This window comes from Candoia aspera, chromosome 5 (genome assembly GCF_035149785.1).
Source record: "Candoia aspera isolate rCanAsp1 chromosome 5, rCanAsp1.hap2, whole genome shotgun sequence".
Classification (NCBI taxonomy): Eukaryota; Metazoa; Chordata; class Lepidosauria; order Squamata; family Boidae; genus Candoia; species Candoia aspera.
The window spans coordinates 31,415,524-31,435,320 of NC_086157.1; the positions used below are offsets into that span (position 1 = coordinate 31,415,524).

The following is a 19,797-nucleotide window of genomic DNA, read 5'->3' on the forward strand; positions in this document are numbered from 1 at the left end:
TACCTGTAACGTGGCTGTACCTCTTATATAATATTGGGGGATAGGCATTTATTTCCTGAATGCATTCTTAAAAAGCATGAATCTCTAGAAAGCCTGATATTTAACTATACTGACTTATTTGTGAATTTTGTATGTCTCATCTTTTTCTTAATGCTTTTATTATGTTAAACTTTCATGTCCTTTAAACGAGACTCAAAGTCATATATAAATTATTATTCCTTTACCTTTTGAGTTTGATAAAGATAACATTCTTGAAAATGGTCTTTTGGTATATGATGGAAAGACAGCTTAATGGATCTTTCCAGTTTTTGGGTTCTGTATTTGCTGATAGTGCTGAAGCAAGAAGAAAGCATAAGTAATGCTTCCTCATTGATGTGCCAATGAAACTTGGTTTCGGTACATTGAGCTTTAGGTTATTATTAGAAACTCATAATGCTAAGGCATATTTATGGTTTCTTGGATGTACCTTTTAATGGGTTTAAGTAATAATGTACAAAGAGATGGATACACTTCACTACCCTGTCCATTTTGCTGCATGGTTTTTCTGTTCTTTTCTTTTTGTGCATGTGCTATTTTTTGCAAAGGTCTTAGCGGAATTTCCTCAGGCAACTCTGGCATAGGGTGGAAAACTGTTTTTTGTTATGCTTTTAACAAAGTTTATATATTGATAAATGTTGTCAAGAGCTATAGCAATGTCTATGGTACTATCACTCTTTTTTCTTTGTGATTTCTTTATGTTAGAATAAGGTGCGGTAGGGTAGGGTTGTAGAATAATGGCTTTCATACTGTATGCCCCTGCTTTAAGTATTACTGTTGTTGAACAAAGTATAGGTTGAGATTTATTACGGAGGATATAATACAGCTTTTTTCAGGAACTGTAGTCCCAACATATATGGAGTGAACCAGGATGGGAAGGAAAATGCAATATAAATGCATATGAAATATAATTATGTGTTCTGAAACACTTTCTTAATTTTTTAAATGTATAAATTCTCATGATTAGCTGTGAAGCATAAAGCTACCAGCACAAGTTTTTAAATCTTTTATGCTTCCCAGCATCCTACTCAATTGAAAACTGGGCTTGGATAATAAAGAAAAGTTCCTAAAATGTTCCAAAATAGTTGATCCCGGTATGAATCTTAGTAAAGATTGACAGGATCTGGATTTATCTTTCCCATGATCTTCAACTGTTCTGGTTTGTTTGCAGAAAAAACTCACAAAGGAAGGCAAACTTTAATTGTTCGCCTCCCAGAGTCACTTTTTGTGAGATGGGCGGCTATATAAATGTAATAAATAAATAAATAAACAAATTGGTAATCATAGCATAATGGGAAGCTTCTCTGATCACCATGGACTTAGACTCTTGAGATCTACTATTTTGGGGAATACTCCATCTCTGTTCGTGCCATACCCATCAACTGCATGACATCAACATCAAAGCAGCAACAAGGTGCAGTAATTTCTTAAATGCACCACTCAGGTGGTGCCCTTTGCAGATCAGGTTCTCCTCCCTCCACAACCCTGCTTTGGGAGGAATACATATTTGCATGCAGGCCTCCTATCCTTTATTCTCAGATTGTTGAGACTGACTCCCTTCCATGCCCCCCACTTCCCAGCTTGTGGATTGCAAACTACAGTAGGAGAAAGCATCATTTGGGATCAGCAGGCTTGAAAACTCAGTGGATTGTGATATGGCAGAACTCATTATGGTTTCTTTAATCCAGTCTTTCCTGAGCATCACTCCTTCCCTTCCCAGGCTAAGAAGTGTAATTCTTTTCTTTTTCCCTTTCTGTGGCCTCTCCCCTGATGTATTCCTGTATTGTTTGCCTGGCTTTGTGCTACTTGACTCCTTAGTTGAGAGAAGGATGGCTGCAATGATCCTGGTTTGGGTTTTGCAGGCTGCTGACCTTCAGCTTGCAATGAACTTACTTGTTCTGACTCTCAGCTCAAGACTGGAAGTAAAATTCAGTCCAGTTCTAAATATCCAATTGCTCTACTGAGAGATTTTAGAATCATTTTCCTGCTTCAGAAGACTGTGGATTAAACTGTGTTACATGCATTATGGCACACAAAAATCTAAAATATCCATTGTTGGTACTCAGTCCAGATCAGGACTGGGTTGTGAAGGATGTAATTTGAAAACGTTCCTCACTATTTCAATATCCAAATAAAAGTGACCAGATTCTCAGAATTTCCAGCAGCTGCTATTAAGACAAGCAGCATTGTGTGCCTTTGGTCTTACTTTGCTATACTTTAAAAGTTTGATCAATATAACTATTGTATATTTTATGTTTTTGGTACATACTACTTTATTTATTTTTAGTCTGATCCTACCGCAGTCCCAGCAAACACTATTTTCTTAGTGACAGCTTTCTTCTTGATGCAAAATGTAAAAGCTTTAGGGAGATCAATTTTAATTGTGATCATTATGATCCCGTTATGACAGCTATAATAACTGTCGTGATAGCTATTTTCAATTAAGCAGAGTAATGCATTCTGTGTAAATATTGGTTTATAATATTTAAATTAAGAAACTAAATTTAACACTGGTTTTTTAAATAGAAGACAATAGAAGCATGCTGGTTATTATTTAACTTTTGTATACCGAGATGCACACACCAAAAAAGGAAATATAAATTGTTCAAGCTTTCTGTTCCCTTGAAGGTTTGAATGTTGAAAGTTATTATGAGAATTACTGTTCAGAACTGTGCTAAATATACAGAATGGTTGCCCCAGAGCTATATTTTATTAGGATTCAGACTCATATTTTAATAAAAATCCTGTTTGTGCTCTGTGCCAAGGATGAGTTATTGGGGTTTTTTTTTCTGATGCTGGTATATTAATTTGGCCAATTAATGGGGAAAACAACAGCAAAGTAAATAGATTATTGTCAGCCTTGCAAAGTAGTCCAGACAAGAAGCACACCCAGAAATACTAGCTGTAACTGTATTGTAAGGTTACATTAATAGAATCTTGCAAATCTGAAAGTATATCTTTGTCCTGTAGCCTTTACAATCTAAGAAACTGGGGAAGATCCCTACTGAGACACACACCATTCCTTCTATGGACTCAGCTGCTGCTTGTCTGACTGTTGTCTAGTCTGCAGCTCTTCTTCCTGTCTCCCAAGGTCATTCCCACACACCATTATAATTATACAGCATGTTCCTCAAATGGTGGATGAAGAAACAAATATCTGGGAACAGTATAACCTTCACAAGTCTTTGCTGTTTATAACCTTAAAGAAGTTCATAGGAATCTTGTCATCATAAAGTTCCTTTTGCTTTTGTCACTCAGTTCCTTTTGAACTGAGTGACAAGTATAACAGTATTTAATTTTAATAACAAATGTGCATATTTGGGATCAGATTTGTGGGTGTGTGAATTCTGCGTTATTATGGAAATGCAGCATTTTCTTGTCTGAGAAAAAGTAATCAGGAAGCGTTTCAAGAAGGGACAGAGCATGAAAGTAGAAACTATGCAGGACAAAGTGAGATGAAATGGAAAGAGAAGTGAAATACAAAGATTGGTAGTATAAAGTGGGCACTTTAAATGGTTTTCCTGGGAGGATTTGAATACATGTATGGTGTTTCTATTGGGCAGTTTGTTCTAGTAAATAACTGTTGCACCCAGTGAGGATTTGATCTAAACTTCCTGTCATCTTATTATTATCAGACTGTCAATATGGCTTGTTCAGTTTATGTAGGGTATTCTGCAAACAGAAGCATAGTGGCTTGTAAATCATGGTTAGTGGATTAACATATTGAATCACTTACTCTAAAAATAATAGATGAATGTGATCCGTGAACACCTTTGCCTTACCTTTGCCATCCATTCTGTATGGAAGGGGAATTTGTAGAGGATTCTTTATAGTACAGCTCCAAACATGTTACCAGTGTTCAGGCACTACATAGTGAGATGGGAAGTTAACATCCAAGTTACTTAACTTGAAAAGTCCCCTAGACAGAAATTTCTGAAAACATAAAATCAGTGGTTTAATTAATTTTTGTTGAATTGCCCTCAAAACCTCTGCTTTGAAACTTCTGCATAAAAGTACTTTAAATAAAATTTTAGGAAAAAAGTCTAGAACTATCTGATATACATATACCTTCAAAGTTTGAGAAAACCTTAACATTGGCCTTAGTTTGTCAGCAAGAGTGGGAAACTCACACCTTTGCAGCACATCCTTGAGCCTGGATAGATATCTAAAAGGAACTACAGTGTGACGGTCCCAGTACCAGGATCTTAACCTTAGAAATTCTCAAGACAGTCCATAAAGAAGCTTAAAGAATTCTTTATTAAAATCCGATTGACACAAGACAGTCACAAAGCTCTGAATAAGATTTTGGCACCAGAGCATTCAAAGTGATTCATTCCCCCTGATCTAAGTCCTCCTCCCTGTCTTGCAAACAGGCTCTTTCTCACTCCTGAATTCCCCCCTCCCAGCTTGTTAGCTTGTTAGAGTGATTTAGATTCCAGGTGTCTTATCAGTGTGCTTGGCCTTGGCTGTAATGGTTCAAGAAGGAATGTGCTGAAGACTTCTGTCTGTTTGCAAAGCTGCAAAGCTGACACATGAAAGCTGACATGTGTTTGCAGTGCTTTGTGGCAGGTGAGCAAAGGGAACCTGACGTACAGCCTGTATATTTTAAGAACATCTATTCCAAGAGATGGGCAACCTTCCTAATATATATGAATAATACAAAAATAATTATTGTTTCAGAGATAGGATTCTGACAGCTCATCTCATATCATCTAAGTATTCAGGAAAAGATGTAGGAGATGGATCTTTATAAGAAGAGTGAGTGGTGCATGGCTCATCAATTCAGTTATTTATTTATTTAACATACTTCTATATTGCCACAATAAAAAGGGCTCTTGGAGGCTTACATAGAAAAAAATGGTATAAAACATGCCTCATACAAAAATAAAAACACAACAGCACTACAACAATACAATCAGAATAAAAAGAAAGCAACATCAAATCGGGAACACTCCCTGGAACAAAATATCAGCTTCTGATGTGGAACTACTGGCTGATTTTTTTTTTCTTCACAGTGTGCTGGGGAAGAGAACTGGGTAGACAATCGAACAATTTATGTTGGGCATCGTGAACCCCCTCCAGGTGCTGAAGCATACATTCCACAGAGGTATCCAGACAACCGAATAGTCTCATCAAAGGTATTTCCTCATATCTTTATTCTCCTCACTGCCCCATATCATAGTTATTTAATTTGCTTTATACTTTTGGCTTTAGTGTATACACTTCCTCTTTTTATCAACAATTTTATTTTTTGCACCTGGTTCCCTTATTTAGTTGCAGAAGTCTGACATTAAAATAAAAGGTAATCTTAGCTTTTTACTATTAAAATATGCCAGTAGTCAAATTCTTGCTGGTTTGTGCAAGCATAAAATAGCATATTCAATTTACTTTATGTGCTTATTTACAATTACAGTATTCTATCATAATGGATTTCTCCAAAAATAGATACGTAGTTGGCCCCACCAAATCTGGGCTGCAAAAATCCGCTTGACCACTAGATGCCAGCAAAAACGTGGAGTTTTCTTAATGTCCTTCTTATCATCTAGTCATTATGAGATTTGCATCCCACATGTGGTAGCCTCAATACAGTGGGTGATTTCAATGGACTTCTGACTGGGTTGGCACGTTGGATTAGGTGACAGGTTTCTCTCAACTGCAAGTAGTTGATACAGCAAGCTTCTCAGAACTTGAATTAGTAAGATTTATTGAGAGGAAGGTAAAAATAACAACAGAAGAATTCTGACACATACTCTCAGATGAGACGGGTAGGTAAACAAAGGTGAGGAACTTCTTGTTCTTTTACTCATGCTGTTTCAGTGTAAAAGGAGAAAACTAGTCTTTTTCAGAAAGGAAGGACAGACTGCCCATGCTGGTTTGGAAATGTCTACTGGACTAATTATCAATCTGAGAATCACCTCTCAGACTAAATTGTAGTTTGTTTAAGCTTTCTTTATTGAGTAAAGCACAACAAAGAGAGCTATGTATTATGGTTTATAATACAAAATAGTTTCATTCACGAGTCATGTGCCTAAGGTGGGACTGGAACTCATAGTCTCCTGGTTTGTAGCTTGATGCCTTAACCACTACACCAAACTAGGTCTCTGTAGAATATACTACAATAAAATGTGAAAGTGCAAACTAATAAGCTCCTCTCTGCATTTTGCCATAAACCAAATCCATAAAGTAGTATCAGTATAAATGAAATGCATGAATGGGATATCTCATCTCTTTTTAAAAAATGAGGAACTGATGGGATTCATTTTTATTGGGAGCTAAAACTTTGTCACTATTTGAATCAGAAGCTACTTTCAGAGAAATTCAGTTATTTCTGGTGGGAAAAAAGAAATGGAAAAGAAATTTCTTCAGGAAGAATATATGAACATAACCAGGAAATACATTTATCTATACTTTTATTTATTTATTTATTTATCAAATTTATCACTGCCCATCTCCCAAAAGGGACTCTGGGTGGTTTACAATAAAACATAAATAAGAAAAATATAAAACTGTAAAATACTATAATACATAATGAAATAAATATGATAAAAACCCCAATGGCTGAAGTTCTCTGTGATTTGTAAGCAGAGCAGGGTCCTTCTAAAAGACTAACCATCCCCAGGAATGACTACTCTCTCTCCCGCCCCAAGCATGATAACAGAACCAGGTCTTTAGTTGTTTCCTAAAGTCCAGGTGGGAGGGAGCCAATCTCACTTCTGGGGGAAGGATATTCCAAAGGGCAGGGGCTGTTGCAGAGAAGGCCCGCCTCCTGGACCCTGCCAGATAGAGTTCTCTTACACGCGGGGTCCATAGCATGCCCTCTCTGCATGACCGGGCGGGACGGGTTGATATGATGGGGATGAGATGGTCCCTTAGGTAGCCTGGACCCATGCCATGTAGGGCTTTAAAGGTGATAACCAACACCTTAAATTGGACCCGGAAGCATACTGGCAACCAATGCAGCTCGTGGAGCAAAGGGGTGACGTGTGCTGATCTTGGGATACCCAAGATCGCCCGTGTGGCTGCATTTTGCACCAGCTGTAGCTTCCGGATACTCTTCAAGGGTAGCCCCATGTAGAGCGCATTGCAGTAGTATATATGGGATATAACCAGGGCATGAGTGACCATTCAAAGGGCCTCTTGCTCCAGGAAAGGGTGTAACTGGCGCACAACACGAAGTTGCACAAAGGCCCTCCTAGCCATGGCTGCCACATGCTCTTTGAGCAGGAGCCGTGAGTCCAGGAGGACCCCCAGGTTGTGCACCAGGTCTGTCTGGGACAGTGCAACCCCATCCAGAACTAAAGATGACAATTTCCCAGAAATTGAGGAGCCATTAATCCACAGCCACTCCATCTTCCCTGGGTTCAGCTGCAACCTGTAGTCCCCCATCCACGCCCCCACGGCCCGCAGGCACTCAGAAAGGGTGGCCACAGCATCACTTACTTCACCCGGGATAGAGATGTATAATTGGGTATCATCTGCATATTGATGATACCTCACCCCGTAGTGACAGATGATCTCACCCAGTGGCTTCATGTAGATGTTAAAACGGAGCAGAGAGAGTGCCGAGCACTGTGGCACCCCACAAAGTAGGGGCCACAGGCCGGATCTCTTGCTCCCTATCAACACTGACTGGGACCGACCCTGGAGGAAGGAGGTGAACCAGCACAGAACCACACCGCCCACCCCCAACTCCCTAAGTTGGTCCAGAAGGATACCATATTCGATGGTATTGAAAGCCGCTGAGAGGTCAAGAAGAGCGAGGATGGATGCACTGCTTCCATCCCGCTCCTGCCAGAGGTCATCCATAAGTGCGACCAATGCCATTTCCATCCCATAACTGGACCTGAAACCCAACTGAAAAGGATCTAGATAATCCGTTTCATCCAGAATCCTCTGGAGCTGCAAAGCTACTACTTTCTCAACCACCTTCCCCAAAAAGGGGAGGTGGGAGACTGGGCGAAAATTGTCCAGTATAGTAGGGTCCAGCAATGGTTTCTTGAGGAGGGGGCGCACCAGCGCTTCCTTAAAGGCTGCTGCGAACACCCCCTCTCTCAAGGATGTATTTACCATCGCCTGGACCCAGCCACATGTCACCTCCCGAGCTGCTTTCACCAGCCAGGAGGGGCATGGATCTAATTGGCAAGTGGTAGCATAGATCCTGTCCACTTCCTCGGGTTCAACAGGATCGAATTGGTCCCAGATAACCTGGTAAGTATGTTCCCTGGTATCTCCTCCGACTCTGTCTCACGCTCGGAGTCCAACTCGGTCCGGATCCAAGCGATTTTATCCTGTAAAATGCTTTTACATTTGTTTACAGGTAGTCCTTGCTAAACAACCACAACTGGGACCAGCAACTCTGTTGCTAAGTGACACTTAGGTAAGACATCACATGACTGTGACAGACTTACAACCTCACTGCCACTGCAGTTGTTAACTGAGTCACCACAGGTCATTAACTGAGACATCATGTGACCTTGACTTGTGATTTCACTGCTGGCATTTCCATTGACTCTGCTTATCAGAAGCTGGCTGTGAAGCTCACGAATGGTGATCACATGACTGCAGGAGACTGTTATGGTTGTAAACACCCACTGGTTGCGAAGCACCCAAATCTTGATCATGTGACTGCAGGGACACTGCGATGGTCATAGGTGCGAAGACCAGTCATAACATTACTTTTTTAGCGCTGTTGTAACTTCAAACAGTTGATGAACAGGATAATCATTAAACGAGGACTATCTGTATTATTAATATATGTTTTCTTTCTAATTCATCCAATTCAGCCTGCAAAACTTTAATGTTGCTGGTCCCAATTGTGGACGTTAAGCAAGGACTACCTGTAAATAAATGTAAAATTATTTCTCTGTACTTTCTTGGTAATAGATAAATGTTACCTTTTAAGGCAGAGTATTAAATCTCTGCTTTCTATTCAGTTTGTTAGGCAAACTTTTGTTTATTGGAACATCAAACTCATTGTGATATTGGTGTCTTTCTTGTTATGTATTTATGTTATTATCCTTATATTAATATCTATCATCTAAGTACTTTGCTTTTGATCTGAAAATAAAATTAATATCAGTACTTAACTTTCAGCATCATTTGTATCAGAAAACCACCTCAAAAGAACTATCTGATTGTATTACTTAATATTTAATAGGATGTTCCCTGCAGTTTCTATTAGAACTTTCTTGCTTGGAGGCATGTCTGTAATGCCAACTAAATTTAGATGAAATATTAATAATAACTTCGTGGATTTTGGTAATTCTGTGGTGTAGATAGATGTCACTGCATTATGAATCCAACATATCCAACATTTCAAATAGAGGTATTTTTAGTTGGCACTTAAATTAAGAGGCAGGAATAAATGAAGGAAGTAAAGGTCATAATGAATGCCCTCTGGACAGAAGATGGTATATGAATGGATATAGCAACAGGAAAAATATTTTTGATAAAGAAATTAGCAATTAAATATATAATTATAATATCATGTTTTGGGACTTGTCCAGAGAAAGGGTTAGCATAGAATCTAGCCAAGTAAAGGTAAAGGTTCCCGTTTAGTCGTGTCTGACACTAGGGGGCGGTACTCATCTCCGTTTCATGGCTGAAGAGCCAGCGTTGTCCGAAGACACTTCCGTGGTCATGTGGCCAGCATGACAGTCACAGAAAGCTGTTACCTTCCACCCAAAGCAGCACCTATTAATCTACTTGTAAGGGGTTCCTAATTTAGGTCTGGGTCTGCAGGAACACTCTGATTGGACAGGTAGCATTTTCCATATCAGGAAAGAAAAATCACAGATTTGATCCCTTTCAATTGCCACAAGCTTTTTCAAGTCTTAAGAGGTAAACTTTGGCCCCTATACCACCCAAGCATACGCAGAGTATTTGTTTCCATGCTCCCTAATAATAGTAATTTTTTGCCTTCATTTAATTAAAAAATACAGCTTTTTCAACTAAAAATATTTCAGACTGATTGGATTCCATTGTGAAGGGAAAAAACAATAGTAAAAGGAAAAAGAAAGGAAAAAGAAATCTATCTTCTAACCTAGAAAATTATAATGACTCATCATTATCATTCCATAATTGATCTAAGATAAAAATCTCAGTATACATACATACATACAATTTTACACAAGGTTAAAAAACTACAGAAACTTAAACAGAAAAATTGAGAAAAGAGAAGAGGATATAAAAGAATAAAGGAAAAAGTGAGGGACACAAAAGACAAAGAAAAAAGAAAGAAAAGGTATCTAAAGAAGTGACTTCTGATCATCTTTGCAGCAGTTATAGATATAATAGTTACCATCTCCACCCTCCCAAATTACATATCTTGGTTCCCTTTTTCCCCATAAACACCTTTCTTAATCAGTAAATCCAGAAATCACCAGTTCACTTTTATCAGTTTTCAGCAAAAAGTCCATAAAGGGATTCTAGTCTTTAATAAAAGTAATTACTGTTCCCTCCTTAGTTAGACAAGTCAATTTAGCTATTTCTGCAGACTCCGCCATCTTCACAATCCATTCCTCCATTATGGGTGTTTCTGTATTCTTCCAAAAAAAATCCCAGTATACATTCAATTCTTCCATAGAATAGTTGTTCAATTAATTTTAAGATCTGGATGATCTTAAGGTGTCAGTTTGGCATGAGGTGCTCCTTAATCACTTTAAAGTCAAGTCTTTTTTCTGCTCGTAAAATGGACAATCCAAATTTGAAATTCTTCCTTTTGGATTGCTCAGAGGTATTTCACAAACTACTACCAAATTTATCAACATTCCCTAGAAGTTTGTTAAATGAGTGACACGCCAGACATAGAAAGGTAGACTCCATCTTCTCTGAAAAGTTGAAAAATGATATTTTAGGTTAATTAGCAATGCAATCTACTTCTATTAGTATGTGACACACACAGACATATAATATATAACATATGACCTTTTTATGATCACATGATTATTTTGCAAATAATATATAGCCAGACTGCTCACTTGAGGGAATGATACTAAAGGCAAAACTGAAATACTTTGGCCACATAATGAGAAGACAGGACACCCTGGAGAAGATGCTGATGCTAGGGAGAGTGGAGGGCAAAAGGAAGAGGGGCCGACCAAGGGCAAGATGGATGGATGATATTCTAGAGGTGACGGACTCGTCCCTGGGGGAGCTGGGGGTGTTGACGACCGACAGGAAGTTCTGGTGTGGGCTGGTCCATGAAGTCACGAAGAGTCGGAAGCGACTAAACGAATAAACAACACACAGCGTGTTTATTCCCAGCATTAAGTAATATATTGTGCTATTGACACAGAAAAAAATTAATCATGACCACCCTCTTTCGGTGCCTGGAGGCTGTAGGGGTCTGGATGGGGAATAACAGGCTTCAGCTGAACCCTGGTAAGACAGAGTAGCTGTGGGATGGGGGCTCCTCTGTATTTACCATCTTTGGTAGACACCAGACAGACCCAGTGCAGAATCTGGGGGTCCTCCTGGACTCACGACTCCTGCTTGAAGAGCTGGTGGCAGTCATGGCCAGGAGGGCCTTTGCTCAACTTCATGTTGTGCACCAGTTACTCCCCTTCCTGGATCAAGAGGCCACCCGGTCAGTCACTCATGCCCTAGTCATCTTCCTTATAGACTAGTGCAATGCACTTTACATGGGGCTACCCTTGAAGAGTATCCAGAAGCTATAGCGGCCACACAAGCAGTCTTGGGTACTCCAAGGGTGGCACATGTAACATCTTTGCTGTGGGAGCTGCACTGGTTGCCAGTGTGCTTCCGGGTCCAATTCAAGGTGTTGGTCATCACCTTTAAAGCCCTACATGGCATGGGCCCAGGTTACCTGAGGGACTGTCTCATCCCCATTACATTGACCCATCCCACCCAGTCAGGCAGAGAGTTACAGACCCCATCCATGAGAGACTGTTGATCAGCAGGGCCCAGGAAGATAGCCTTCTCTGCCATGGCCCCTGCCCTGCGGAGCACTTTTCCCCCAGAGGTGAGGCAAGCCCCTACTCTCCTGGCCTTCTGGAAAGGGGTGAAGACCTGGCTCTGCCATCTCGCTTGGGTGGGAGGAGGGGTAATCCTGGGGGTGGTTAGCACCCTGAAGAGGCCCCCGTGAATTACATGAATTTAAATTAAGAACTTTTAATATTTCCATCTTGGATTTTACATTTACATTTAAGAAATACTGTTTTATTGTATTTTAATCTGTATTTATTTTTAGTTTTACTGTATACTGCCCAGAGTCACTCTTTGAGTGAGATGGATAGTGACGAAAATGAAAATATAAGTAAATGAATAAATAAATAATTCCTGCATAAATTAAGATTTAGGCTTCCTTGACTTTCCCCTCTTTTTCAGTACACCTTTTGGAACTTCATACCGAAGAACTTATTTGAGCAGTTCCGAAGAATAGCGAACTTCTACTTTCTTATCATTTTTCTTGTACAGGTAAAATGTACCTCTTTCCTTAGATATAGAGGCCACACAGAATGTAGGAGAGAAAATGCAAAGGAAAGTAGTAAAAGTGTATGAAACTTTTTGACTTCGAAATAGCTGTTCTGATCTTACAGAATAGGTTCCAAACTCTAAAGATTTCTGTTTTGCAGATCTCTGCATTTGGAGCTTGGAAACTCTGGAAAAGAAACTTCTGGAAAAAGTCAGAATAGCCATTTTGAACTGAAAATAGGTTGTTTCAAACTCAGAATGATGCCTGCCCTTGGAAAGCCCTACTTTTGCTGTAAAATATTAAGCATGAATCCCTACTCATGTGTTTGTGAAGACATGCTTCATAAAGGTATATTTCAAGGAGCCCTAACTAAGTCAGCCTAAGGGACAAAACAGATTGGCCTCTGCATAATACATAACAGCACCATCAGTCATTTGAAATTATCAGTATGGCTGGATTTCTTCAAGTTATGCAGTTGCCTTAATATTTAGGCTGCATAGTCATTATTCAGACAGAATAACTTGTCAAGCTGTACCTCATTGATTGTAAGACCAGGGTTCATTTTTATAAAACTGTAGTTTGAAAACTCTATACTTTGTTTTAAAAAAAACCCTATTCTGTAAAAATTATGTGACATTTCTTTATTCCCAGTTAATTATTGATACCCCAACCAGTCCAGTGACAAGTGGGCTCCCACTTTTCTTTGTCATCATTGTAACAGCTATAAAACAGGTAAGAGTTTTAGAGTTTTAGTATTTTAGAGTTTTAGTTTTTGAGTTTCAGAACTGGAGGCAGATCATGTGTGCATGTTTTTCAAAAAGGTTTTTTTAATTATTCATTCATTTCAATTACTTTTGTCATGTTTAATTCCTTCTGCCTTTACATTCCCTCAGTTGGGCTGAGAGATGATTGCCCTAAAGCAGTGTTTCTCAACCTCAGCAACTGTAAGACTTCAACTCCCAGAATTCCTTAGCCAACCCTGGAAAGGAAAAAGCGTTTCCTTTGTTCTGGAAAACGTATCTTACTTTTTTATTTTGAATTTTTATTTGTACTCATGATTCCAGCATGATTCCAGCATTTGCTATATCCATGTGTATATGAAAACTATGTTTATTTATCCTTATTGATTTGTCGCTGTGAGCTGTCAAAGATACCATTAAGTGAAGGTGAAAAGGAATTTAATTATTTTTTTCAAATAAATAAAACTATTAAGTGAAAAAAAAAAGAATTGAAAATAAATATGCAGATACTTAAATATTGGAATAATGTTTTTTATCCTATGCTGCAGAATTAATTTCTAAGTATTTCAGTGGTATTAAGAGCAAATTGTCTAGTGATGATTGCAGAAATAGCTTGTGACAGTTTTTAGCCATTAATTAGCTATACAAACTGAGTTTTGTGTTGAATTCTATCCTGATTGTTATGAGGAATCCAATGAGTCCAGTATTTTCCATTCTAAAGTATAGTTCTTAATGCAAATAAATACTGAAAACTCAAGTATATCAGTGAATTACTTTATGCCCTCTCCAACAACGGTGTCTGCAGGAAGTATGTCAAAAAAAGTTAAGATAGAACTGGACCATGTCTTTAAGCCCTGCCCCTTTTACATGTGTGTGTCAGTGCATGTACAAAAGGGATGGTGCTTCAATTGCATGGTTACAGTAATCCACTGGGACTTCTTTGACACTCCCTGCAAATGCTCCTGCTTTCCAAGTTCACTTTCGTCTCTGTCCTTAGAACCTGCAGAGTATGTAAAGTTTAAAGCTTGTTACTGTCAAAAGCAAATTACATACACAGTGCGTTGTATATGTTGTGTGTGTGTGTGTGTGTATGTATAGTCCCATTGCTTCAATTTTCATAATACAAACAGACAAGGATAATTGTAGATTGTAAGAATTACAGTATTTTTTTTCAGGAATGAAAGGAACAAGTGGCAAGTGGTTCTTGGGGAAAATGTCATGGTAGTTAGCACTAAGGCAGGTATGACAAGTCTATGCTCCCCAGGCTGATCTATCTGGCCAGAGTAGCCTTGGTGAGACCTTCCCTGGCCCCAGTGTGCTGTCTGCAGCTGCCAAATAAAGATTTGGCTTGCCTTCAGGAAAGATGGAAAAGGTTTCCTTTGCATGGAAGGACAATGAGGAAATCACTTGCCTGACTGCTACTCTGGGGAAAATGTTTTTTTTCCCCGTGTTTTAGGCAGGTAGCCAATTGTTTTCTTTTATAGCTTTGACTCACGAAGGTCAATACTGGAAGCAGGGATTCTGCTGTTCAAATTCTGACTTTATGTTCTCCTCCACTCCCTTCATTATGGGATCTGGATTAATGTTTTTCAGCTCCTTCCTTTTCCTTGCCCTACCTCATCTAATATATTTTATATTACAATTTCTCTAATTTATGGTGCATAATAGGCCAAAAGATAAAAGAGAAAGACAACTTCAAGTTGAACGTGGTTGGAGTCAACCATGCAATTGTTGTAGTCACAATGTACCAGTAGTTTGCCATTGTCTTCTTCCAAGACACATTTGATTGTATGTTTCCTTTGCTGTTTCTTTCAGGGATATGAAGATTGGCTGCGTCATAAAGCTGACAATGCAACGAACCAGTATCCTGTTCATTTTATTCGTCATGGCAAACTGGTTAGAAAGCAAAGCCACAAACTAAGAGTAAGGATCAAGGATCATAAAATATACTTACCGAATTGAGGTTTCTTGATATGAGGGTGTATATTTTTGCAGGTTTCACATATGGCAGACAGACATTTCATAAATAAATGTGATATGGGTTTAATGAAGTTATAGTTATTCATATTGCTGAAGGGTGTGCCATTAAAGCTTTCATATTATGGTAATATGGCATTTGATCCAGTTGTGCAACAAAACTTTTTATATGAAGTACCTGATGTTATAGAGAGCAGTAAAGGAAGGAATTCTAAATTCACTGCAGGTACCAGACTTTAACAGCCACAATTTCTTAAAGTTGCCTTATTGTTGCATTTTTAAATTCAATTCCATTATCCATCAAGTGAACAAAGAAATCTTATCTCACTACGTGCATGAATCAATCTGCTTAAGGTAAGAATGTTTGAGCTGCACCCAAGCAACACTTTGTGTTTGTAGTAGCTAAGCTATGATTAGCCACAAAGTAGCTAAGTATTACCATCTGCAACTTCATTGCATTTTCCGCTCAGCACAAAGTGTGTTATTTCATTGTGCCCAACATAAATGGGATTGCAATACATGAATCGTATGCCGTAAGAAATACAAGAAATGTAGTTATGCTGGTCTACGATCATAATAAAGTTAATATATAAGTGCTAAGAAATGTATTAGCATTTAAGGTTTCACAAGGCTTGGCTGTTGTTTCAAAAACAATAGCCTCATATTTGAGACCTTTTGAGTTTGCCTGTGATAGAAAAATTACAAAGTAGAATGTTGTAATGTAAATAACTTTAATCAAATCCACTTTGGATGGATTTCACTTGTACTGTCTTTCAGAATTTTTAAAGCAGCTGCAGATAAGGTTTTAGACAAACAAGATTAGAGGGATAGTAGAAGACAAGCCAGTAAGACCGGTATTGTAGCAGGCAGTATTTGTTCTTTGTAATTTGAACTTTACACATCCTGTATATATTGAACCAATGGGTCTTAAGAGTTGCATTTGTCTGAAAAAGGGGGCTTAATTCCGAGCACTCTCTTTTTCTTGATGATCCTCTATCATGAAAACTCTTGTGGCTTCATGATGTATCTCTTGGGGGGTCTTCTTGTCTAGGATTGTGGCAAACATTAATGCATGTAGTACAGACAGTAGGGTCCCTTGAATACCACAATATGGATAATCTTTGTAGGTTTTCTTCTCTGCTGATCTAAAACAACTTTATATGTAGCAACTACAAGCATAAAAGATCATATGAGTGCAAGGGACAGGAAAGAATGAAAGGGTACTTAATTTCATCCATAACATCTCTGTGTTTTAATGTTAATTGCATATATTGTTTCCCCAACCCTCCACACTTTACTGAGGGGCAGCTTTGCGACACCCCCTGCTTAATGGGCAGTTGGGATTTTTAAATTTTATTTTTCTTGCTGCAAAAAGGAACTGCAGTGTGAGAAGAATAAAGGCAAAACAGGTCATTGTCTACTTGGCTAGTTGTTGTTTTGTACTGTTCAGTAAAATTAAATATAGTGGAACTTTCTACTGAATAAAAATGCTTGGTATTGTGTTGTTAATTTATGGAAGAAGAATTATTCAGATTCAGTTTCTTCCTGAATTTTGAAAGCACTCTTCTTTATGCCATGGGATATAGATTCTTTTATTGTTGCTCAGGCCCATTTAAAAAACAATTTTTCCCATGATGGCTGTCACAATCTATCAGCCTTTCAAGGTAGATCAGACTAGGAGACCAATGTCATGTGGGTCAGTACTACTTTTATTGCAGAGCTATTGTAAGAGAATACTGCAAGTCTGAATGTGGTCTCCCCACCATTTACCTTTATATGAACTAGGGAGGGGCTTGCCTGAGACATTTACTCACATTATATTCTCATCCTGGACTCAGGCCCCTTTTAGCCAACTGTTGCCTTGGTACAAGCTCTTCCTTCTGTCCCTCAAGGTCATTCTCTCTGCTCCCTACATTGTCTGGCTAATTCAACTTAATCTAAACAAGCCAATATAATAAATAAATAAACAAACAAACAAAGCATAAATAAAATAAAATAAAAGTCAATAAAAGTAAAATTGGCAATTTGCTTCTTAGTACAAAAATGGGAAGAAATTGTCACTTAACCCAATAGTTCATAACCCTTTAATGACAGCTAATGCCAAAGCATTTGTTCTTAGCCATTTCCTGTATGCAGACCACTACCATGTCTTTGAATGCTTTTGATAATCACCTTGTAAGAAGGTCACTTTAAGAACATCAGATTAAAGCCGCCCATCCATTTTTAGACTAATACGTTTTTCTGAATGTGCAAAGGTCAACAATGCACACCTACGTCATGCAAAAGCACCATCACTTAAAATCGGAGAATGCTGTAGGATGCATGTAAGAATGCAATTTGTTAAGAGGTGAATGGGGCTATACTGTATTATTATAATACAAGTTCCTCCCTGATGAATCACTTATCATTTCCTTGCAGTCCACTGTCTGGGAACCACTGTATAGAGCCCTAGCACTTTTAACCCGAGCAAATGTATTACGGCACTATCTTTTCTAGGCTAAAATTCATTTCAGCCCCTACATATCTTTTTGCAAGGATGGTACATAGGAGCGCTAAGCTGAAAATAAATAAATCTAATATCTCCACGCACCCCACAAAGATGGGTATCCATACATGCCAACTGAAGTTGACATCTGATGCAGATGTAGTGAAATCTACTTTGCTACAAATTAAAGGCAATGTTTCCCTCCAGCTGAGCTCGATTTCAGGTGATTATATGGATACATCCTGTTATTTTATTGGCACAATAAGGAAAGAGTTTCTCGCTATCTTCTTACCAGCTTTTTTGTGAATCGTTAAGGTATTGTAAGTTTCTAGCATAAAAGTATTTAAAGCAGATCAAGGCGTGTTATCCTGTTAACAGTTAAGGATTTTTAATAGTGTGTCCCAGGTAAGCAAATACAGTACAGGTTTGCAGACTTAGTATATTTAATAAGGCTTGGAGTGCTTTGGAAATGGCTTTCAAGAAGTGCTTCAGGATTCCCACAAGCATAAGCATAACACCTCTCTGTTAATTAAAGCAGTCCAATTTTTGTCCCCAGGCTTCTGTGTGAGCGTAAAAAAGGCTGCCACTGCTTTAAGCAGTTTACTAATTAAAGTTAATGCAACTCTTAAAGGAGCTAAACAGTGTTTCTTCAGGCTCACGAGGGAGCTGAGAAAAAGAGGAGCTGCTTTGATGAATGGCAGAGGAGTAATTGTGGAGTGTTCTTTTCATAAATTACATTGTTTACAGTTTTACAGTTTTTTCTAGGTCAGTAAGTTCTTGTGCTTTCTTCATGTGCCTTTTCCATTCCTCAAGAGAGAGATTTGCATATTGTTTTACTTCACTGGTGCATGAAAAATGACTGTACGTTCTGCGGAAATGTTTCCACATTTTTCAGCCTGTTCTACTTTAAATAGAGCTTAAAAACAAAACTAAAAGCTATTATCTGCAGGTGTTTTTTTTTTTTTTGAGAATGCTATTAGAAACAAATTGGGCATTTCATTGCTGTTCTTAAACTTTTTTGATTTTCTGTTTAAAAGCTTAGAATCTCCTAAAATGAAACTTGTTCATAAAAGCTGCATAAGTGCTGATTAATTCTGTTGCTGAATGTATTGCTATACTTTTGGTATACCTGTAGTGAACAATTGAGTTGACCCTTCATTTATACGGACAGTTTTTTTTCTATTGGAGCTAACAAGTCTAAAAGTACAACTTTCAATAACTTCTCAGGACTCTGCTTGTGTTCAAGAGTGATCCTCTGCTCCTATTTACTCCTAAGTCACTGTACTTCAGGAAATCCCATAAGTTCTAGCAATCACAGTCAAGGTAGCAAATCATGGGAATTGTAGCTTAGTGCATTTTGAGAATATCACCTAAGTGGAGGCTCCTCAGCTACCTGTTTTGACACCAATTAAAATGATGAAATTTGCATTATGACATCTCAGTGTCACAACACAAACCTTTTCTACTTGTGTTACAGTGCAGCATGCAACTATGTGAGGGGTGATGTTTGCATTGCAGTGTTTCAACACAAATTTCATTTCTTGCTCCAACTGCACTCCCCCAATTTATCATCTGATATATAGTATTGTAGAGCCAGTTTGGTGTAGCAGTTAAGTCCCTAGCCTATAAACAAGGAGACTGTAAATTCTAGTCTGCCTTAGGCACAAAGCCAGTGGGTGACCTTGGGCCAGTCACTTTCTCTCAGCCCTAGGAAGGAGGCAATGGCAAACCACTTCTGAAAAACCCTGCCAAGAAAACTGCAGAGACTTGTCTAGGCAGTCTCCAAAATTCCAACGCAATTGAATGGATTTGTGTGTGTGTAGTATTGCAGCTGAGGAGCCCAAGCGATTGTGAGAAAGTGCTAATTCTATTCAATGATCTCCTGAACAGGACAGAAATAAGCCAGAGTTTATTTTGTAGATTATCCAATTTATCATGACTAGTTTAGTGACATCTTAATTTGTTTTCCATCCATTTGTAGCTGTTCTTGTCTTGCAGCTCTGTGGATTGTGTATAGCCTTGGACAGGAATAACAAACAAAGTAGTACTATATCAGAAATTCCCAAACAATTCCTGCATCCCTGTGTGTGTATCATGCTATGCTACTGTTTGGTATGCCAGTA

General features: G+C 38.5%; 1 protein-coding gene across 4 annotated transcripts in view; it reads left to right on the plus strand.

Moving 5' to 3' along the window:
* Positions 1-19,797, plus strand: part of ATP11A (ATPase phospholipid transporting 11A) — a 135,782-nt gene that overhangs the window by 64,387 nt on the left and 51,598 nt on the right. For all 4 annotated transcript variants that reach the window (XM_063304858.1, XM_063304856.1, XM_063304857.1 and 1 more), the window contains exons 2-5: positions 5,052-5,174; positions 12,385-12,474; positions 13,124-13,204; positions 15,028-15,135. In XM_063304858.1, coding sequence (XP_063160928.1) covers positions 5,052-5,174; positions 12,385-12,474; positions 13,124-13,204; positions 15,028-15,135 — 402 coding nt within the window. The remainder of the gene's footprint in view (positions 1-5,051; positions 5,175-12,384; positions 12,475-13,123; positions 13,205-15,027; positions 15,136-19,797) is intronic.